This window comes from Pleurodeles waltl, chromosome 1_2 (assembly GCF_031143425.1).
Source record: "Pleurodeles waltl isolate 20211129_DDA chromosome 1_2, aPleWal1.hap1.20221129, whole genome shotgun sequence".
NCBI classification, from domain to species: domain Eukaryota; kingdom Metazoa; phylum Chordata; class Amphibia; order Caudata; family Salamandridae; genus Pleurodeles; species Pleurodeles waltl.
In genome coordinates this window covers 927,988,874-928,012,684 of record NC_090437.1, presented here as the reverse complement: position 1 = coordinate 928,012,684, position 23,811 = coordinate 927,988,874, and the positions used below count along the sequence as shown (strand labels likewise).

General features: G+C 43.8%; 1 protein-coding gene across 2 annotated transcripts in view; it reads left to right on the top strand.

Moving 5' to 3' along the window:
* Positions 1 to 23,456, top strand: part of PDGFRL (platelet derived growth factor receptor like) — a 432,620-nt gene extending 409,164 nt beyond the window's left edge. Inside the window, exon 6 of one of the 2 annotated variants that reach the window (XM_069200430.1) lies at positions 23,066 to 23,456. In XM_069200430.1, coding sequence (XP_069056531.1) covers positions 23,066 to 23,254 — 189 coding nt within the window. In that variant the 3' untranslated portion in view covers positions 23,255 to 23,456. The remainder of the gene's footprint in view (positions 1 to 23,065) is intronic. The other variant, XM_069200439.1, reaches the window with a different exon arrangement.
* The last annotated feature ends 355 nt before the right edge of the window (positions 23,457 to 23,811 follow it).

The following is a 23,811-nucleotide window of genomic DNA, read 5'->3' as shown; positions in this document are numbered from 1 at the left end:
GGGGGGATGAGCAGTCTAACATGGTTGCTGGATGTGCGTCTCACAGGCCGAACAATTGCATCCCGCCATCCAAGAGGTCCTTGCCCTGGACCTCCTGATGAAGCCTGTTGAACCAACTCCTACTCTGATGCCATTGCAGTATACTACAGGTGAATTCAATGCTACATATACATGAGATACCAGAAATGCTTCGAGTAACGCGCACAACTGCCAAGTTGAAAAACCACAAAAACGGACTACCACTATGGAGGGGGCTGCCACCGGGTGCACTCACCACAAAATGGTGACTTGCAGCCCCGAAATGGCTATATTTAAACTGTTGGGCTACATCCTTCAACAAATGTAGCCCAGTCTTCTGTGTTGTGCTTTTCCTTCCCCAAATTTCCCAGGGGACCGATCGACCTATTGGTCATCTGTGCCCCAAAACCCTATTGATGTAGCACTGCTGCGGTTAATGGAGTTGCAGCTATGATAATTTCAAGGTTTCCTTTATTAACCTCTGTATTTTGGTTGAAAATGTTCTACATAAGCAATTCTGTATGTAACTGTGTATTAATATATGTAAAGCCTCGATTTATAGAAACCACAGGATGACAGAAATTGTTGACTGCTCAGAGGAGCCAGACACATGCTATCTGCCCCCTTGAAACACCAAAGATACTACCATGTTGTGTTTCTATGTGGCCATCGCTACTTTCTTGTGGCTAGCACCATGTCCCAGCTACCACTCCTGTCGGAAGGCATTTATGTTCAAATGTAATGATCAATTTTAATTAATTTGGTGAATGGCGCACTGTACTATTCTAGTCAGAGTCGGATTGCCTGGAGGTCAGTCTGGCACTGCCAGAAGGGCTACTCTAACAAGTCAGTGTGTGGGTTGTTTTTGACTGATTATGGAACTCTTATAACATAGTGAGCTTGTTTTACTGCTGCTTTCCCTGGTATTACCGCAATCATTGCCTGTTGCAAGCACAAATACATGCAGGCTCCCCTATCTTGCAAAACACTTACAATGCATGTCTGTAAAAGTTCAAAAGTGCCCTAATTTCCAAGATGTGTGCTGCGTCCTTTGCTAATTGAGGACACTTTTATTGAGGTGTCTGGGCCTATTTTCTGTCCCAGTGTAAATTTAGTCCTGAATTTAGTTGAGGACCAGGACTAACAAACGGAAACGGGAGTTCGTACAGCCATGTGCTTTGATTTCTGCCGCTTCAAGTGGGTTTTTGCGCTTCACTGTGCTAAAGGTCAGGCTGATCTATAAATGGAAGGGCCTAACACAACCTAGGAGATATGAAAGGAAAATCAACTGCTGGATGTCAACCAGACCTGTCAAGCAACAGCACCTAATGCCAAAAGCGCTAAATTAAGAAGCGAAGATTAGATTACCAGGTTTAAAATGGTACAGTAATCTAGGAACGGTTCCAGACCCACTCTTCCGCTCTCGACCAGCCAGAGGACATAAATCCCTTGCGCGCTCTTGCTCTAATTAGTACAACAGATTTTAAATATGGCGTCTTTACGTGTGAGGAGCAGACATTCAACAAATGTCATCCGCAGGCTTGCTGTACGTGGGCACCAGCCTCCTGCGCGACGCGTTCTGGTCTTGCTAGGAAGGATTAGGGCTGGGCCCTGATTAGAGGAAAATGACTCATTAACCCCAGGGGAATAGAAGACTTTCCGCTGCAGTTGCTCCAGATGCTCACTGGGAGGGTTGCCATGGCCTCTGAAGGGGAGTTTGAGTGGAAGACGAGCTCCAAACCGACCTGAGTTCGCACGTTGACGCACCAGTAATACCCTACAACTATTCTCGACAATTAAAACGGGCTGGGACGGAATAATTGCTTAATTGGAGACGCACCGAAAAGTACTGACACGGTGTACCGTGTGGAATTAAATTTGTAGTCTGCAAAAAGCGCAGTGTGTGCACGTCCCCTGAAGGCAAGGACCGTAGATACGGGTTTTGGGGTCAGAATCGATCAACTACTATAAACTGCCAACAAACACCCCATACAAATAGTCAGATCACAGGATTATATTCCTAATAACTTATTTCGTCGTTATGTAGTGCTTTTGCCTCTCTCTGTTTTAATGTAGTATAGAAAGTCACTATTATTCAAGTACATTAATGCATTTTTTCAGCTTCGTTAAGAGGCTGACTACGCCCATTTGGGTTTCAAACAAAAAATGTGCAGGTTTCACACCAAGCAGGCACATTAACCCACTCGTCTGTATTAACAGTTATGACTTAAGTAAATTAGATTTGTCCTTAATTGCTATTTCCTTTATATTGATTGATTAAAAAACATGTGAAGCACCTATCTTTAGGAACAAGTACTGTGTGATATCACTTCATGCTGGTGTAATTGAGGGTTTAATGACTTGCCATGTTATTTATGATACCCCAGTGCGCCTCTATTCGGAGGGTGGGGGGCAGATGGGGCAATGCCTCAGCTGTGTTAGTCCTTCCCCCACTGTGTATCCCTAGAGGTGGCCGAACCACTGAAAGGTTGACACAGAATCCTGGCTCTGCCTCAGCCCAATGTCCAGTTGAACCCTCGAGCCCAAAGAGGCGAGCTTTCATGTAACTTCTGCCTGAAACCCACACTCTACCCCCATGTTCTAAGAATTAAAAGCAAACCATGATATCTTGATGCCAAAAAGCAAAAAAAGAAAAACGCCGCCCTCTAGTGGCTGAATGTATAAAAACCCTAGGATCAAGCCTGACTTCCCTCTTGACCAAACTGGGAGAGGCTAGGCATATTTTTTTTTCCACTAAACCTCCATTTTATTTGTTAACACATATGATAGTACCCGTAAAAACATACTACAAAGACGTCTTCTGTAGTCTTGAGACGATTTATTAGTTAAATGATGGTCATCAACAGCATCCGCAAGCTAGATCAGCTCCTAGTCTCCAACTGCCACCCTAGAATTGGCATCCATGGAGACCACAAACATTCCTAGCATGTGCCATTCTGACAGTTAAAGAAACAGCAATCACATAGTTATCTATATACCTATAGTTACAACACATCCCCCATACTCAGAAATAACAAAACAGACATTTACACTGAATAAATCAGAATATAGCCTGAGGGCTAAAGCGATAGCTCAATAACTAAAATGATAGTAAAAACAAACATCATTTCAAAATATAATCTCTAAACCGAGTAGTAACTTTCCTGAATCTCGTTGAAGATAAATTATACCCAAATCTTCCTGAAACCCCTTCTTTACATGAACTGTTAAAAAAATCCACATCCTTAGATGTTGTACACTTTAACACATCATCATTATTATAATTTGCTTCAGTTTTCTCTTTTCAGTACTTCACCAATTTAGACATGCTCCGTGTCCCACCCGTATTCACTGTTACTACATTCCTTTTAACACCAGCGATTACAAAAGGTCCCATGAATTCAGTTACTCCCTTCTTCTCCCATCTTGGTTTCTTCACAAGAACTAGATGTCCGACATTCTATTTCATCTCTTTCACTTCTAGTCATTATACCTATGTTTATACTTTTGCTGATACTACCTGAGTCGAGTATTCCTTTCTAATTCATCTGAAACCACTGGCTTCTTAACAGGCAACCACTCAGGATTTAGTTTGGAAACAGCTAATCTCGCTCTCAAAGACTAAGAAGGTGATTTTAGGGCAATGATGTTAATAGCAGTACAGTGTGCCCACCACATGTCTCTTAATACTGCTTTGGGGGGGACCCTAGTTTCAACAGCCCTTTGTACACTTGCCTTCACCCTTCTATTCATTCGCTCTGCTAAGCCATTGGCCTGTGATGCATACAGAGAAGTTCTTTGGTGTGTTATACGGAACTACCTCAGAAACTCCTGCATTTCCACTGATGTAAACTGTACACCATTATCTGTGGCCTGATACTTTGGTACTCCCTCACTCATTAACTCATCTTTAAGAAAGTCTAAAACTGTCCTGACATTATGGTGCTCACACACCTGGTTGACACCCATTTAGAGGTGTAGTCCATTAACAATATTACAATCCATCTGCAGGTGGTAATAATTCAAAACGGCCCATGATATCTAGACCCAACTTGGTCCTTTCGGCTTTCACTGAGTGGACTGGCTATTCCACGGCCAGGGCTAACCTTATTTTTGGTTTTGCCTATAATTGAGAGAAGCTGCAAGCCCAAATAATTATTTTTCTGATACCATGAATAGACGGTCATAATTTCAAGGTGCAGCTGTAGTGCCTTTACCATTTGGTTCCACTTTATCTCACATTGCCACCATTCCCCAGGTTTTTCTTGGTCCTGATGAGACCCTTACATCCACAATAAGGCTCGAAACTTCGTTGACCGCTTCCGAGACAGGCCTCTTGTTCTTCCTTTATGTTGGTTTATGAACTTTACATAACTGGTTTTTAATAACAATTCAGAAGGCTGTCTTGTCAGACACTGACACACCTACGATTTAACGCTGATAATATTAATGCACTGTTTGTATTTCTTTCTTGTGGTGTTGCTTTTTAGCACTGGGGTAGCATATTCTTTTGGATTTTCTTTCTTTTTTTGAATGGTCCCAAAAACTTATTTCACAACAAAGGTTTTTCAAAATGTTTAATAAATATTTTTGTATATGTCAAGTACTGGTAGCATGACAGATTCTTGTGAAAAACTGTCCAGAAGAAAGTATGTTAAGGTTGATGAATTCTTTAGCAAAATATTGGTTTGCTTCAAACATCATTATTTCTTTGTAAACGAGTTTCACGTGGATGTGTGTTCTTTCTGTCAACTTGGTCCATGGATCATCAGGAATCGTAACCGGGGACAGTGGAGCAGCATTGATAACATAGGTTTTAGCATTAGTGGCACACAAATACCAGTATTTTACTACTATCTCCACTTGACAATCCATCCCTGGCCACCAGTATCTTTCTCTCACTTTAGCATTAGTGAGACTTCCCCCAAGATGACCTTCATGACTCAGGTTAATCACCTTTGCTCTGAAACCTACTGGAGAAATCATTCTGTCTCCTCTCATGAGAATATCTTGACATATTGTGAGTTCACACTTGACTGACCAGAAGGATTTTAATTCCTGATCTAACATCTTAGAATTTGGCCACCCTTTGACTACATACGTTTTGATGGTGGGATACAACATATCTTCATCCGTGCCTTTGGCCCATTCGTCCTTGGAGATAGTGGGTTCCATCACCCAATTCAAACCACTTGCAACATATTGCCTCCATCATCACTATCATCTACTAAAGGCAACTTTGATAGACAAACTGCTGCTTTATTCATCAAGCCAGGAAGATATTTTACCTGTAAGTTGAACTCCTCCACTCCATTACCTCATCGTTGGAGTCAAACTTTCTTTCTGATTGCAGGAGAAAACTTGGAATAAGGGGCAATAATCAGTTCTTACAAGGAAAGGAATGGCCCACAAATAAAATGTAAAGTTGTTTCACAGCCCATGCTATAGCCAGGGCCTCTCCTTATATGAAGTGTTCCTCTACCCCCTTCTGTGTAATTGAAGGAAATGCCACTACTTTCTCTTCACCATAACTTATTTGGTACAATATTGCTCCAAACCCTTTAAGACTAACATCTGTAGTTAATATGGTCTTTCTCTTGGTGCCAAAATGTCCCAGGGTAGGCATTTTGCTGATCTCCATCTTAATTATCTTAAATGCTTCTTTACACTCATCAGACCAATTAAATTTCGCTCCCTTCTTCAACTGTAATCTGACTGGTTCAACCACACTCGCAAATCCTTTTACAAACTTCAGTTGGAACTCTGCAAGTTGCAAAAATGATCACACTTGCTCTTTGTCGGTAAGTGTGGGGCCATTCACTATGCTGCCTGCCAACTCCAATTTAGGTTGAATTAGCTCTCCAGATATGACATAACCTAAATATGTGATGGATGTTACTCCAATCCTAAATTTTTGTTTCTTCACCGTGAGACCACTCATTGCCAAATTCCTTAGAACCATCCTTAAAAACTATCATGCTCTATGACATCCTTTCCTTAGATCAGCATTAGGGGTGGGCGGTGTGCTCCGCGCGGAACTCGGCCACAAAAAACACTCCGCCAGCCAGCAGTGGAGCCATGTGCCAAGTTCACCATGTGCCACTCACCCACCCTTGGGAAGTGCTTGTCTGTAGCTCAATTACACAGCTTCCTCACTAATTTCACTTTTCATTTTTTATTTCTTCTACTCTTTTTAGGGGCGAGCGCAAAGCACTCCATCCCATGTTGTAATCTCTCTTTGGGCTTCTAACCACGCCCATGTCACGTCAGTCACTTGCCTTTTAAAATCTGCTTGCTTTCATTAGTGAAAGGCCTGGATATGTCATGCCTTTTCTGGTGTTTAGCCCTCCTCGAGCGCACCGACCAACTACTGAAAAAATACAAGGCTTGAGGTTTTCTGTCCGGTTTCTGGACTACTTTTTCTCTTTATTTAGCAGTGTGATCTCGCAGGGCAGTAGTCGTGCGCTTTGCATATCATTGATCCTGTTACATAGATAATTGCACTTTTTCCGATAGGTTTCATTATGAGTGAACTTTTATTTCCCTTTGTGTGTCTGGTTTGCACTGATGGCAGCCGTCAGCTCGCTTATGTGAAACCTTTACTTTTCATTTTATATGGCAAGAAAAGTCTGGTTAGTTATGTGAAATTGTTTTACTTTTCATTTTCAATTTAAGTGACAAGAAAAGTCCGGTTAGGAGTTTACAATGCTAATAGCTCTAACTTGAGCAAACGCAAGACCTATTGCATTGCAAATGCTTGTTTTCCTTTCTGACAAAATACATTAAAAACAGCAGTAACATCAAAATACATGCAGCTCATAGCTTTCTAAAGGAAAACTGAAAACTGGGCTACACTTTAGACTCAGCCCAAAATGAAGACAAGATTTGCCCTACGAAAGGCAAGGGGACCCCTACCTAAGGCCTTGCTCTCTGTCAGTTGACGTCGAGCTGCTACTGCTGCAGGCTGCTGCTGTTTCTGCAAGCTGCTGCTGAGGAGCTGCACCAACGCCAGCTCTGGTTCCAGGCCTCCCTCCTTTCACTGTTCTCAGCAGCCCAGGAGCAGGGGCAGAGGTAGGCAGAGAGCCAGGCCACTGGCAACGAGGACGCTGGACCCAGACAGCATTCAGACCCTCGTCTTAGTGTCTCTTCTATGTGCACATCTAGGGCGGGGGTGCACTGGGCCTGTACATTATTTGCATATGAGGGATGTGTGAGCTTGGGGGAAGGGAAACTTGAAACTTGCAGTCAGAGCTCCACTGAAAAAAAAAACATCTCCCTAGTGTCCCTGAGGAAGGAAGTGGTGTTATGGGGTACGGTGCTGAGGCCAGCAGGGAGAGCTGGAGACCGGGTGAGCATGAGCTGCTGAGTATGGAAGCCCCTGCAGATAGATATGTGTGTGTCCTGAGATGAATGCCTTTGAGCCCAGTTGGAAGCAAGGTCAGGCACTTTGTGAAAACAGCAGACTGCTGGCGTAGAGCTGGTTTGCTGCTCGCTGACTAGTGCTGGGACATAAAAAAGGGTGGCCTGAAACTGTACACAAGTTCAAAAGAAGTAAGTGCAAAGCTGCTGCAAGACAGGGTGTGTGCTTGGCTATCTGTAGCAAGCTTGTGAAGGTGGGCATACGGGTAACATAACAGTATAACAATGCACTGTGAGCCCTAAAATTGCCATCAATATCTAATATAAAGCTAGTAACACTGACATTAACACACCATAATGTGACATGACAATGCATGACATACCATACATTGAAACGGTATCGCTTTTATCAGAATACATTTCCCTTACCTGCATCTCTATCTGGATCATAAAATATGTAGCTTGGAGATATAGAGGTGTCGGTGAAGCTGTTTTTAGACCCAGCCTTTGGGGACACACTGCTGCTCATCCGAGCTTTGACTTTGAAAACAGGCTGCAGTCGAGACTAACCCAAACAGCATCCTGACAAATTGGTAAGCAGCTAATGGTGTCGCGAAAGATGTCAAATGCCTTGAGTCTTTATGATTGCACTTTATCATACACTGATAAAATGCATCTTTCAGCATGGTGATAGATTCAGTAATGTTTGCCAGTGGTTGGTGGTCCACCTAAATCCTTTTATTAAGACTGCACAAATCCACACACATCCTAATAGATTTTCCTGCATCTTTAGGTGCCAAAACCACCGGCGCCAACCACTCGGATGACTATCTCTTCAGTAATTTTCAATTTTTAACAATATTTCCAATTTCTTTTTCGTAGGCTCTAACATCGTGTTGGGGACCTTGCACACTTTATGAACACATGGTTTTGCATCCTTCTTTAGTATGATGCGATGATCAAACCTCTTTAGCAATCCCAATTCAACATAAAAAACTTTTGGAAATTCCACATAAATCTGTTCCACCTCTCCACAATTGTCAATTAACATGATCTGATCACAAGAATTGCGAGCTTTGGGATTTAAAATAATTCTCAAATCACTCTGGTGTCTCCAGTTTAAGAGATTATCACCCCTTTTGCTTTGTAAATCTTACCAAAGGTCTCTCTGTTCTTAAATATAATGTGTGATCCGCCATAACTGACATCATTAATATCCAGTGGTAACAATTGGCCATTGGCAAACTGTTCATCCTACTGATTGTTCCCTATCATAGTGAAAGGAGAACCAGAGTTCACCAGTGCAAAAGACATTTCCCACTCTGTTTTGCTTTCACTAATGACCGAGCTGACAAAAATCTCTGGAATGCACTTCTTAGTTTAAAGAAGACATTTATTATTATTCCACCACGAGGTTCCTAGAGAGGGATTAGTAGGTCGAAAGCACACGTTTACAAATAGTCACAGCAATGAAAGGAAAATATATCAAAGTGATTCTCATCTGCAATGTACACAGCAAATATATGTGATTATAATATAGCATAAATGCAAAACAAAGGATAAAGTCAAAATTCATCACTGTATGGCCTGCCAAGTCTCTTCATCTTTCTCATGCCAGCAAGTTGATGACCCCTGTTCAACTGCGAGAAAGAGATTTCCACCCTCTCGGGAAAATGTCAGGCATTTGACGTCGAATCCTGATTGAGGTCTTGGAAATTCCCCCTGCTACCGACCAGGGCCACCTTTTATCCCCTTCGCTGCCAGGCCTTTTCCCCCTCCTGTGCCAGGCCTTTTTTTGCCTATTTGGGGCAGTTCGCGCTTAGGCCCTCATAACTTTTTGTCCACATAAGCTAACCAAGCCAAATTTGCGTCCTTTTTTTCCAACATCCTAGGGATTCTAAAGGTACCCAGACTTTGTGGGTTCCCCTGAAGGAGGTCAAGAAATTGGCCAAAATACAGTGAAAATTTCGTTTTTTTCCAAAAAATTGGAAAAAAAGGCTGCAGAAGAAGGCTTGTGGTTTTTCCCCTGAAAATGGCATCAACAAAGGGTCTACGGTGCTAAACTCAGCAGCTTCCCAGCTTTCAGGAACAGGCAGACTTGAATCCGAAAACCCAATTTTTCAACACAATTTTGGCATTTTACTGGAGCATACCCCATTTGTGCAATTTTTTGTGCTTTCAGCCTCCTTCCAGTCAGTGACAGGAATGGTCATGAAACCAATGCTGGATCCCAGAAACCTAAACATTTCTGAAAAGTAGACAAAATTCTGAATTCAGCAAGGGGTCATTTGTGTAGATCCTACAAGGGTTTCCTACAGAAAATAACAGCTGAAAAAGAAAAATATTGAAATTGAGGTGAAAAAAACCTCAATTTTTCTCTACTTTTTACTCTGTAACTTTTCCCTGCAATGTCAGATTATCGAAAGCAATATAGCGTTACGTCTGCTGGACTCCTCTGGTTGTGGGGATATATAGGGTTTGTAGGTTCATCAAGAACCCGAGGAACCCAGAGCCAATAAATGAGCTGCACCCTGCAGTGCGTTTTCATTCTATACCGGGTATACAGTAATTCATTTGCTGAAATATAAGGAGTAAAAAATAGCTATCAAGAAAACCTTTGCATTTCCAAAAAGGGCACAAGATAAGGTGTTGAGGAGCAGTGGTTATTTGCACATCTCTGAATTCCGGGGTGACCATAGTAGCACGTGAATTACATGGAATTTCTCAAATAGATGTCTTTTTTACACACACCCCTATATTTGGAAGGAATAAATGTAGAGAAAGACAAGGGGCAATAACACTTGTTTTGCTATTCTATGTTCCCCCAAGTCTCCCGATAAAAATGATACCTCACTTGTGTGGCTAGGCCTAGCGCCCGCGACAGGATATGCCCCAAAACACAACGTGGACACATCACAGAAAACAGAGCTGTTTTTAGCAAAGTGACTACCTGTAGATTTTGGCCTCTAGCTCAGCCGCCACCTAGGGAAACCTACCAAACCTGTGCATTTCTGAAAACTAGAGACCTAGGGGAATCCAAGGAGGGGTGACTTGTGTGGCTCGGACCAGGTTCTGTTACCCAGAATCCTTTGCAAACCTCAAAATTTGGCTAAAAAAACACATGTTCCTCACATTTCTGTGGCAGAAAGTTCTGGAATCTGAGAGGAGCGACAAATTTCCTTCCACCCAGCATTCCCCCACGTCTCCCGATAAAAATGATACCTCACTTGTGTGGGTAGGCCTAGCGCCCGCAACAGGATATGCCCCAAAACACAACCTGGACACATCACAGAAAACAGAGCTGTTTTTAGCAAAGTGACTACCTGTAGATTTTGGCCTGTAGCTCAGCCGCCACCTAGGGAAACCTACCAAACCTGTGCATTTCTGAAAACTAGAGACCTAGGGGAATCCAAGGAGGGGTAACTTGTGTGGCTCGGACCAGGTTTGGTTACCCAGAATCCTTTGCAAACCTCAAAATTTGGCTAAAAAAACACATGTTCCTCACATTTCTGTGGCAGAAAGTTCTGGAATCTGAGAGGAGCCACAAATTTCCTTCCACCTAGCGTTCCCCCACGTCTCCCGATAAAAATGATACCTCACTTGTGTGGGTAAGCCTAGCGCCCGCGACAGGATATGCCCCAAAACACAACGTGGACATATCACAGAAAACAGAGCTGTTTTTAGCAAAGTGACTACCTGTAGATTTTGGCCTCTAGCTCAGCCGCCACCTAGGGAAACCTACCAAACCTGTGCATTTCTGAAAACTAGAGACCTAGGGGGATCCAAGGAGGGGTGACTTGCGGGGCTCGGACCAGGTTCTGTTACCCAGAATCCTTTGCAAACCTCAAAATTTGGCTAAAAAAACACATGTTCCCCACATTTCTGTGGCAGAAAGTTCTGGAATCTGAGAGGAGCCACAAATTTCCTTCCACCCAGCGTTTCCCCACGTCTCCCGATAAAAATGATACCTCACTTGTGTGGGTAGGCCTAGCGCCCGCGACAGGATATGCCCCAAAACACAACGTGGACATATCACAGAAAACAGAGCTGTTTTTAGCAAAGTGACTACCTGTAGATTTTGGCCTCTAGCTCAGCCGCCACCTAGGGAAACCTACCAAACCTATGCATTTCTGAAAACTAGAGACCTAGGGGAATCCAAGGAGGGGTGACTTGTGTGGCTCGGACCAGGTTCTGTTACCCAGAATCCTTTGCAAACCTCAAAATTTGGCTAAAAAAACACATGTTCCTCACATTTCTGTGGCAGAAAGTTCTGGAATCTGAGAGGAGCCACAAATTTCCTTCCACCCAGCGTTCCCCCATGTCTCCCGATAAAAATGATACCTCACTTGTGTGGGTAGGCCTAGCGCCCGCGACAGGATATGCCCCAAAACACAACGTGGACATATCACAGAAAACAGAGCTGTTTTTAGCAAAGTGACTACCTGTAGATTTTGGCCTCTAGCTCAGCCGCCACCTAGGGAAACCTACCAAACCTGTGCATTTCTGAAAACTAGAGACCTAGGGGGATCCAAGGAGGGGTGACTTGCGGGGCTCGGACCAGGTTCTGTTACCCAGAATCCTTTGCAAACCTCAAAATTTGGCTAAAAAAACACATGTTCCTCACATTTCTGTGGCAGAAAGTTCTGGAATCTGAGAGGAGCCACAAATTTCCTTCCACCCAGCGTTCCCCCACGTCTCCCGATAAAAATGATACCTCACTTGTGTGGGTAGGCCTAGCGTCCGCGACAGGATATGCCCCAAAACACAACGTGGACATATCACAGAAAACAGAGCTGTTTTTAGCAAAGTGACTACCTGTAGATTTTGGCCTCTAGCTCAGCCGCCACCTAGGGAAACCTACCAAACCTATGCATTTCTGAAAACTAGAGACCTAGGGGAATCCAAGGAGGGGTGACTTGTGTGGCTCGGACCAGGTTCTGTTACCCAGAATCCTTTGCAAACCTCAAAATTTGGCTAAAAAAACACATGTTCCTCACATTTCTGTGGCAGAAAGTTCTGGAATCTGAGAGGAGCCACAAATTTCCTTCCACCCAGCGTTCCCCCACGTCTCCCGATAAAAATGATACCTCACTTGTGTGGGTAGGCCTAGCGCCCGCGACAGGATATGCCCCAAAACACAATGTGGACATATCACAGAAAACAGAGCTGTTTTTAGCAAAGTGACTACCTGTAGATTTTGGCCTCTAGCTCAGCCGCCACCTAGGGAAACCTACCAAACCTATGCATTTCTGAAAACTAGAGACCTAGGGGAATCCAAGGAGGGGTGACTTGCGGGGCTCGGACCAGGTTCTGTTACCCAGAATCCTTTGCAAACCTCAAAATTTGGCTAAAAAAACACATGTTCCTCACATTTCTGTGGCAGAAAGTTCTGGAATCTGAGAGGAGCCACAAATTTCCTTCCACCCAGCGTTCCCCCATGTCTCCCGATAAAAATGATACCTCACTTGCGTGGGTAGGCCTAGCGGCCGCGACAGGAAACGCCCCAAAGCGCAACGTGGACACAACCAAAATTTTGGAAGAAAACAGTGCCTACCTGTGAATTTTGGCCTGTAGCTCAGCGGGCACCTAGGGAAACCTACCAAACCTGTGCATTTCTGAAAACTAGAGACCTAGGGGAATCCAAGGAGGGGTGACTTGCGGGGCTCGGACCAGGTTCTGTTACCCAGAATCCTTTGCAAACCTCAAAATTTGGCCAAAAAAACACTTTTTCCTCTCATTTCTGTGGCAGAAAGTTCTGGAATCTGAGAGGAGCCACAAATTTCCTTCCACCCAGCATTCCCCCAAGTCTCCCGATAAAAATGATACCTCACTTGTGTGGGTGGGCCAGGTGCCTGCAACAGAATAAGGCCCAAAACCTGAAGAGATAGAAGGGATAGGTATTTTTGCAATATATCATTTTGATGTGTGCACATACGTCCGTGATGTGCCAAACACTAAAATAGTGAAAAGAAACACTTAGGTTATGTGAAGAAGACCCCTCACCCACCAACCAAGTTGGTGGCATGCTTCATCATCGGGGTCCCACCCGAGGCACCTAGCGTGTCACAGGTATGCTGCGACGCCTGATTACAGTGGAGCAGGTTTTGTCATTTTTTACAACACATACTGGTTGGATTTGGCACGAGGGTGAGTGATGGTTCAGTGGATCAAATTTTATTAACAAGAGATTTCACAAAAATGAAATGCACTGCTAATAACTGAAAGGCAAAAAAGTGAACCAATGACTCACAGCTCGTGAGCTGTAAAGCCGCGACAAGGCACCAACCGCTTTACAGTCCATTCACACACCTTTCATACATGACACGCACAAGACCATTCACACCGCCAGCCACGGGCCCAGCACATTACAACACTCACATCGACAGACCGCGCCACTCAAGGGCCCATCACTTACATACGCCACATGCCTGATACAAGAATCACACCAGCTGATGGGAGTGTGGACTGCCGTTTGGCTGGCACCGCCAGCCAAGCGCCACCCCACGCACACCGCCAGCCAAGCGCCACCCCACGCACACCGCCAGCCAAGCGCCACCCCACGCACACCGCCACCCCACGCACACCGCCAGCCAAGCGCCACCCCACGCACACCGCAATCACTTTTTTTTATTTATAAACAACAAATAAACTACTAATTATAAAATAGGCACAAAACTACAAACACAAAACCTCAAACTAAATACACGACAGATGCCAACCGTGGAAAATATAAAACAGACAGCTTACGCTCACGGTATTTCCCAAAAGTTTTTCCTTGTGTGGTAACTTCTAAAACAGCTAGGCACACACAGCCCAGGCTTTGAAGGGCATTCGGGGCAGTACATCCGGCTCTCCCTCCGGATTGATCTCCGGGCACATACTCTACATTTCTTTGTGGGCATGTCTTTTTTGGGAGTGGGAGGAATGTGATCTGGAAAGTGCCGATCTTTCAATCTAGCCACATCCTCCACCACTTCTACTCTAGGAACTCTTGCCGGTTCCACCACAATAAGGCTTTCTATCACCGACTCCTGAAATTTAACAAAAGTCATCCTTGACTCAGGTGAACAATCCTTGTATACAATAAAGGCATTAAAAGTTGCCAAATGAAATAAATGTAGGGCCAACTTTTTATACCACACATAGGACTTACGAAGAGCAGTGTAAGGTTCCAACCTCTGATCTACTCTATCAACACCACCCATGTGCCTATTGTAGTCCAAAATGCACGCAGGTTTGCGCACTTCCGCAACCTGACCCCAAACAGCCACAGGGGAAGTACTCTCATCATGGATGGTCGATAGCATGTACACATCCCTCCTGTCTGAAAATTTCATAGCTAACAGCTCATTATTCCGCAAGGCACTGCACTGTCCCCTCTCAAGTTTTTTACAGACAAGCTCCCTTGGATAGCCTTTGCGGTTAGAACGGATTGTGCCACAAGCAACAGTGTCCACCCTAAACAACTCCTTGAACAACTGCACTCCAGTGTAGAAATTATCTACGTACAAATGGTGACCTTTGTTAAACAGCCGTCTAGCAAGTTCCCACACAATTTTTTCGCTAACTCCAAAAGTGGCCGGACAACCAGGAGGGTCAATACTGGAATCCCTACCAGTGTAGACCCGGAAATTATAAACATATCCTGTACTGCTTTCTGACAGCAGATACAATTTAATCCCATACCGTGCCCTCTTACTAGGGATGTACTGCTTAAAAACTAAACGCCCCTTGAAAAGGACCAAAGACTCGTCCACACTTATCTCTTTGCCTGGAACATAGACCTCTGAAAACCGATCCACAAAATGATCAAGGACAGGCCTAATCTTAAAAAGGCGGTCACAATCAGGGTGATCTCGTGGCAAGGCTAAAGCATTGTCTACAAAATGCAGCATACGAAGAAGAAGCAAATACCGATTACGTGTCATAGTTGCAGGAAATATAGCAGTTGCCATCAAGGGACTAGTAGACCAATAAGAAGCCAGTGACGGCTTCCTGATCAACCCCATCAAAAAAGACAAACCTAAAAACCTTTTCATCTCTTCCAGATATGTGGGAACCCAATGAGTAGCTCTAGACTGAGGCTTAAGTCTGGCAGCGTTGTCCCGCAAATATTGCTCTGCATACACATTTGTCTGCTCCACAATCTCTTCCAAAAATACATCGTCCATAAACAAGTGAAAGAAATGGACAGGCAGAAAGTTTTCCGTATTAACTCTACACCCTGGGAGACTAGTAAATGCAGGTAACTGTGGCTGCTCCATGTTTGGGGCAATCCAGGTGTCAGGTCTTCTAATGGGAAACCCTTCAGCCCCAGGCTGCTGCACTCTTGGCACATCAATGTCCTCCTCTAACTCAGGCCCTTCATCTGCACTGAGAGTAGCTTCCTCATCAGAAGAATACTCTTGGACAGAAAACTCACTTCCAGAATCTCCTGCTTCCTCCTCTGCCTCAGATGCAGAGTCAGTGTCGTAATCATGGTCTGAAGACGACTCAAAGAGCATGCGAACAACCTGCTGAGCGGTCACTTTGCGGCTAGCCATGATCCTAACAACAAATGGATTGCCAACAACAACTAGCACTAAAATAAGTAATAAACAAAGTGTAGCTTTATCACAAAGAGTTATGTACTACAAAAAACTATACCACTCAGTTGCCTGAAATAGCTACTCACCAAGCAACTACTCTGCACAGACACAGCAATCACCAATGATATCCCACTAAAAAGAAAAAAGAAAAAAGCAAATTAGACATATGACAACACAAACATCACTGTGCTCAAATCTAAGGACAATGTCAAACACACAATACTGCATTTAGTACACCACCTACAAACATGTCATTCATGCATGTCAACAATACTCCTTTGGAGTAAATTGCTTTCACTTACCTAAAACATGCAGCTATGCAAACCACTGGACAACTACTGCCAAAACCGCTAAGATCCACAGCAAAGGAAGCAAAAGCGTTGAACTAGAAGAAAAAGAAGAAATAAATTGTTATAATCACAAATACAAATACTTTGCCTGTTGACAAACACCCCACCACCAAGAACTTAGAAGTTGTCCCTGGTACCTAAGTGGATCCTGCCCCCCCTCGGGGGTAGATGGGCGTAAAAAAATTAGCCGAAATGGGCAACACCTCTGTGCCCCCTTTTAGGGGGCAACCCTTCCCAAAGGGGGCACCCCCAGCACAAAACAAAAAAATCCCTGCCGTATTGGTGGTTTCTGCCCTCCTTGGGGGCAGATGGGCCTACAAAATTACACACACACCACACAATCCCTGGCGCCTAGTGTGCTTCCACCCCCCCGGGGCCAGATCGTCCAAAAAATGACTGGTCTGCCATCGGGGGGCCGAAACAGAAAAAAAAAACTCCCCAGGGGAGAGACCCTTGCCCAAGGGGTTGCCCTCAAAATAAACAACAAAAACAAAATCCCTGGTGTCTAGTGGATTTTGCCCCCCCGCCCCCCCCCCCGGCGGCACATCAGCCCAAAAATTGGCAATCTGCCCCCGTGGGGGGAGGGGGGGGCAAATACTAAAAAATGTGTCCCCCAGTGGGACGCCCCTTGCCCAAAGGGTCGCCCCCCCAAAAAAAACTTTACAATAAAAATAAATCCCTGGTGTCTAGTGGTTTTCAACCCCCCTCGGGGGCAGATCTGCCAAAAAATCAGCGGATCTGCCCCCCGGGGGGGGGGGGGGCTAAATACAAATAAAAATTCCCCGGGGGGGCCACCCTGGCCCAAGGGGTCGCCCCCAAAACATACACAAAATATAAAATCCCTGGTGTCTAGTGGTTTTCGCCCCCCCCCGGGGGCAGATCTGCCGAAAATTCGGCGGATCTGCCCCAGGGGGGGGGCGAAATACAAAAAAAAATTGCCCCCGGGGTGGGGCGACCCTTGCCCAAGGGGGTCGTCCCCAAAATAAACATAAAATACTATATCCCTGGTGTCTAGTGGTTTTCGCCCCCCCCTGGGGGCAGATCCGCCGAAAAATCGGCAGATCTGCCCCCAGGGGGGGCGAAATACAATAAAAAAATGCCCCCGGGGGAGGGCGACCCTTGCCCAAGGGGTCGCCCCCAAAATAATAAATATAATACATTTTCCCTGGTGTCTAGTGGTTTTCGCCCCCCCCTGGGGGCAGATCCGCCGAAAAATCGGCAGATCTGCCCCCAGGGGGGGGCGAAATACAAAAAAAAATTGCCCCCGGGGGGGGGCGACCCTTGCCCAAGGGGTCGCCCCCAAAATTATGGCAAAATAACACTATCCCTGGTGTCTAGTGGTTTTCGCCCCCCCCTGGGGGCAGATCCGCCGAAAAAACGGCGGATCTGCCCCCAGGGGGGGGCGAAATACTAAAAATAATTGCCCCCGGGGGGGGCGACCCTTGCCCAAGGGGTCGCCCCCAAAATATTGAAAAAAATAAATCCCTGGTGGCTAGTGGAGATTCCTGCTCCACGATCGCGGGCTCTGCCCGCGATCGTGGAGCAGGAATCTAATGAAAACAGGCACCGGGGGAAAGGAAAAACCCTTTCCTTTCCCCCCGTGTCTGTTTCCCACCACCCCCGACCCCCAAAAACGAAGAGGACTCACCTTTCGTGTCCTCCTCGGTAGACGCGCTGGAAGCAAATGGCTTCCAGCGCGCCCGGCAACACTAGATGACGTCAGCGCGCTGTGCGCGCGCTGACGTCATCGGATTGCCGTGGGGGGGGGCGGGGGTGGAAGGGGAAGGTCTTCCCCTTCCATCCCCGCCTGGGGGGGAGAGGGGGGTGCACGGGGGGCGCGCTAGCGCGCCCCCAAGTTCCCCTGTGCCTAGGACGAGATGATCTCGTCCAAGGCACAGGGGAACTGTAGCCTTGGACGAGATCATCTCGTCCAAGGCACAGAAGAGGTTAAAGCTTAAACAATCATGGAAAAAGCCTTCTTAAGGGCCCTTCCCTCTCAGATGTAAATATTCAAAACATGCTGGCTACTGTAGGCCAGAATTGGAAGAAAAAAAGTTTAAAATTGTCCTGCATTTCAAGGCTCCCTCTTCCAAGGCCAACCTGTTCCCTGCTCTGAAGAAAAACAAAAAAATATGTGCTCTCTTATCATGAACTGTTCGAGTTCGATGAGAGAAATACGAAGAACAAGCTTAGTTTACCATCTGGAAAAACACAACTCATCTGCAATGTCTCAACTGCAATGTCTAACGCCACGATAAAGCCAATAGGCAGCTAAACTGAATACAAAATGTAATCTGCAACTGGTGAACACTGAACAACTAATATGCACTGTGGTGAAACACAAAGTCAGTGGTCAAACCTACCTATTTTCACTACACACTCTGGCATAACAACTGCTCCATCATCTACTGCACCACTCTTGTCATTAACAATCAGTACCACAGTCTGCAGATTTTCAGTAAATGTTTTACCATTCTTACTCTTTCGGTTGATTTGCACACCCCTGTCATAAGTGTGTTCCCTTGAGACTACACTTACACCACACTGAACTTTTTGCATAAAAATTAGGACTATTTGACATGTGACTAAAGCTTCCATGGCTGTAAAATCTGGATTTATGATTTTCTTGAAGGGTCTTAGGCTTCGTAGGCGAAGTCATTTTCAGAACTTTTCTTTCAACAATTTGTTGTCCTCCCTCTTCTACAATTTCATGTCTACTGCTCTGCAGTGAAATTTTATCGGACATTCACGTACTGTTCTTCATTTGTTTCACCCAGCCAGTGGTGTGCTCTATTCCCTCCATAATAGCAATAGCCTACTTCAGTCTAGGATTCTTGGTTAAAAGTTTTTACCTGCACCCTACTACTATTAGTACATCGCACAAGTTGATCCCTTACAAGAGAGTCTGTCAATTCTCTAAACTCATAAGTAAGGGCCAATGTTTTTAAGGATGCAATATAGTTACCCACTTTCTCATCGGGTTTCTTTGCCCTAGTGAAAAATGTATGTCGCTCGAAGACTCTAATAATACGTGGGCCAAAGTATTGCTCCAGCATTTTCATAGACATTTCAACGACATCCATGAGCTCTCCTTCATCATTTCCAATTGGTTTCTTCTCAATTGTTTCTTAAATGGTGTTATCCTCAACACCAAGATTGTGCATTAAAATTGCTTGTTTCCTATTTGCTCAGAACTTTCCTCCTCCAATAGCCACAAGATAGTAAAAAAAACATTTTCATCATTTTCCATGGCAATATAGGTTCTCCTTTTTCTGATAGAGTCTTGAGGCTGTGACATGTTGCTGACAGGCATTTTAGTTACAGTATTAACAAAATATATATGAGAGAAAAGGTAATACCTGCAAATAAACTGTTATTGCTAAATTGTCACACAAAGATATTATTAAAACAAAGTATATAAATACTGTTTTAAGCTATGCGCTGGTTATTCCTCAAAAGTGACAACGGTTGCTACTTTTCTCCAAAGCAAACTGCGATTACTCAGAATTCATAAGTCTAGTGTTCATCCAAATTTAAGATGGCACCTCTTACGTTATACGCTTTACCGAAAATAAGCGTTGCAGACATGTCTTTTGGCTGCACGATGACTCACGCGAGTCAGTAAGCCATGAGTACTCGCAAACATTTTCACGGGGCCGCAGAGTTTGGTCTTTGATGTGACCGAGGACCGCACTGATGGCAGCAGGGTGGCAGTCGGGGGCTGGTAGTAAAGTGGGTGTAAGGGATGCAAAGCTATACTTCTAGTGTCTGAATAGCACAACTTGAAACCATAAACTTGGGAATAATCACGGCTTCTCCACTTAACCAAACTGTGTAATCCTAAGCAAATGGTTTATTTCACTTTCCCTCCTTTTTATTCATTATCACATATGAGGACCTCGCATGACTTTAGGATGTGTGCTGCACAAAAGCTTTTTGTGTTTGATTTAATAGACTATAATGTTTTCGTATAATTGAAACCTAGGCCACCAAAAGAGTGCACATAGCTGACTTGCCTCTTAGCTCACCAAAGGCATTGTTGTCGGGGTGTGAGATGGGGGAGTGAATGTTTCTAAATTCTGGTTAGAAAATTATCACGTTCAAAAATTATATTTCTTCAATGCACTGATATAATCTGGTGAACTAAGGCGAAGGTTCGTGTTAATGAAATACACTTTTTGAATTTTGAGCAGACTTGATTGTGCTTTTACATTTTTGCTTCAAATATGTCTTTAAAAATGAAGGTGTTTCTGATGTTACATTGTACAGAACCCCTCTCTTATCTCTTTTCTTAACCTTCAACTCACCTTAAATAAATACTTGTGTGTTTATTTACATTTTTTTAATGTCATTGCTGAGTCTAGCTAAGAGCAGCCCAGTGCTGCTGGGCCGCATGTAAAGGTCAGGAGGGCCGCATGCGGCCCCCGGGCAGTACTATGAGTATCACTGCAGTAAGCAGTACACTTCTCTGGAAATCTCTTGCAATGTTTCAGCCGCTCCCGTCTCTGATAACTGCAACGCACGAGCAGGCGCTCGTGAACTTGCTCACACCGTGCCTCCAGCACGTGACAAAATTTAATGTGCATTAACAGGCGATATGGCTTAAATAGTGAGATATACCCCACTTAACTGATTTCTGAAATCGTGATTCCTACTGTGATGATAGTTGCGCTTCTTTATTACATATACAAAAGTTTATAGGTGAAATAGAAGGTTTGAGGAGTTGCGATGCATCCGGGTCCTTATAAGATGAGGCCAAAAGGGAAACTAGTGGTGACGCTCATGTCCCCAAACAAGTGTCACTCAACGCCAATATTACAAAGATGTCTTCTGTAGTTTTAAGAAGTTTTATTAGTTAAATGATGATCACCACCAACAGCATCCGTCAGCTACTTGTCTCCAACTGCCAATCTAGAATTGGCATCTATGGAGACCAGGAACATTCCTAGCATGTGCTAGTATGACAATTAAAGACATCACAATCACATAGTTATCGATATACCTACAGTTACAACAACTTCCCTCTTGACCAAACTGGGAGAGCCTAGGGAAATATTTTATTTCACTGAACCTTCTTTTTCTTTGTTAACACATATGATATTACCTGTAAATTGTGCGCCCAGGAAGTGCGAAGTACCAAAAACTCTTAGTTTGATTTAATGCACTATAATGTTGCACTAGCTATAAAAAGAAACAAGTACACATTTAGGGTACAGATGACATCTAGCTTGCCTCTGAATTCAGTAGCGACATTGTCATCAGAGCCAGGAAGTAGAAATGTTTCCAAGGTATTGTTTACAAACGATTACTTTTAATAATAATCTGATGTCGTCCGCCTGGGAGCAGATATGTTCACATTTAAAAACAATCCAATCTAAACTGATGAGCTAAGGTGAAACACTTACTTCTGTGTATAAAGCAGTATACTTTTTTAAATTTTTGAATAGACTAAACATATTGTTGTATGAGGTTTGTTGCATTTTGTTTCTGCATATCCATAGGAAGAGCGTTTTTTCCCAACAAAACTTTTTAAAAAAAGTAGGTCCGCCTCAGCTCCTTCCTGGAAATGTGGCTGATCTGTAAAGCGAGCATTGAGTAAAAATGGAGGAGGAGGCAATCACTTATTTGCCCATGCAATTTCCAGAGGGATAATTAAACAACAATACCGAGAAAATGGCTGAACAGAACTACACTGAAATAGGCAGAGAGCTAGATCTGTACTCAGAAAGCGTGCTTTTGTGATTTGGTGTAATTTTTGTGCAACAGTTTTAGAGAAATGAAGATTTAAAAATATAGTGATATCTGTTGCTTTGGAAAATATGACAAAAGAAAGATTCTGATTGGCTGGTCCAGAGAGATGGATCAATGCCATTGGGTGACTGCAACTTAGAAAAGTACTGTGGCCACCATTGCAGGACCTGGTCCCTGAGACCTGAAAAATACATTTAAAAGGCATATAAAAGGGCACTTTATGGATACCCTGAACCCTTAGCCCTTTTGGGGAGAGGGGATCCCATAAGGACCCTCTCTAGACACAAACTTTAAAAAAATATATATTTTGGAGTTTTTGCGGTCCCGTGATCAATGATCAGTTTGCCACTCATACAAACATTAACCAGCTACAGGGGAATGGCCACAGACTTATTTGATATTACTTTACATTAAAGAAAACAAAAAAGGATGTTGTTGTTGTTGTAATAGTATTTATATAGCGCTTACTACTCCTGAGAAGGCGTCAAAGCACTTTTCAGTGAGTAGCATGCTACCCCCAAACCCAAAAGGAATTAGTGGTGGATTAGTATAGGGAAATATGAGTTTAATGTAGAATATATGGAACTAAGGTAGTACAATTTTAAGTATTGTTTAAACCCTTAGAAATTCAATTAAAAAAAAAACAAAGTTAAGGTGGAGTTGTAATAGAAATAATAGAAAAATAGTTTTAAAATAAAAAAAAAACTGCTGAAATTTACCAGTTATACATAATTGACATAAGTATAACCATAGATTTCAGATGCCACTGCCAATATTTTTGGGGGATATTAAGCCACTGCAGACAGACGATTTCCATAATTTACAACTCAGAAATATAGATTTTTAATTTTAAGTCACCAACTTGGAAATTACTTAGGAATCCTGATTGTATACCATTGGGTTCTTAAAAGACAGACTGTGCCCATGCGCTGTTTTGTGATTTAGCCATTTCTGTGGAGGAATTCCAAAATTAACTTTTTTTTGGTTATTTTAATACAGTATCAGAGACCTGTGACCATCCAGAACACGTGGAGGCTGGTGGATCGTGGGGTTGGGCATACCACTCGGCTTTCCAAGAGCGTGATTGGCGTCGAAGACTTTGAGACTATTGATGCTGGATACTACATCTGTGTTGCCCAGAACCTGCGAGGGCAGACGACAGTCACCGCTCTGGTGGCACACTTCTGACCTCTGAAGCCACTGGGTCCATGGCGACAGGACAGCACCATCTGCAGCATATGTTAACCCTTTGTTTCCTCTTGAACCATTGGTAACAGAGAAAGGGGCCCGCATTTAATTTACCCTCCCACTGAATTTGGGACTGATTTAGACTTGGCCATTATCTCCTCTATTTGTACCTGCAGCAGATATTAAAATACAGCTAGCTGAAGATTATTGTTGCCTTGTCGTGGTGAGTGAGCTTTGAGCTCGGTTATTTTCAGCAGCTTTATAGCAGCAAAACATTATTTGGATGTGATGCTGAATCAGCCATCAGCTTATCCAAACTTAAATGTGTGGAAAAACTAAACAGCATCATTCTGTACATGTTCTTGTTGTCAACAAAACAATGCATGCTTGCAAACAAAATGCGTTCAACTTGCGGAATAATGCACATTTGAAACTAAGCACGCCACTCTTGATATAGCAAGAAGTGAAGGTATGCTTTGTCTTTCTTCCAAGCATCTGCTCCAAGTACTGCTTGAGTATTTTGGTTCACGATCACAGTGATTTAAAACATTAACCTT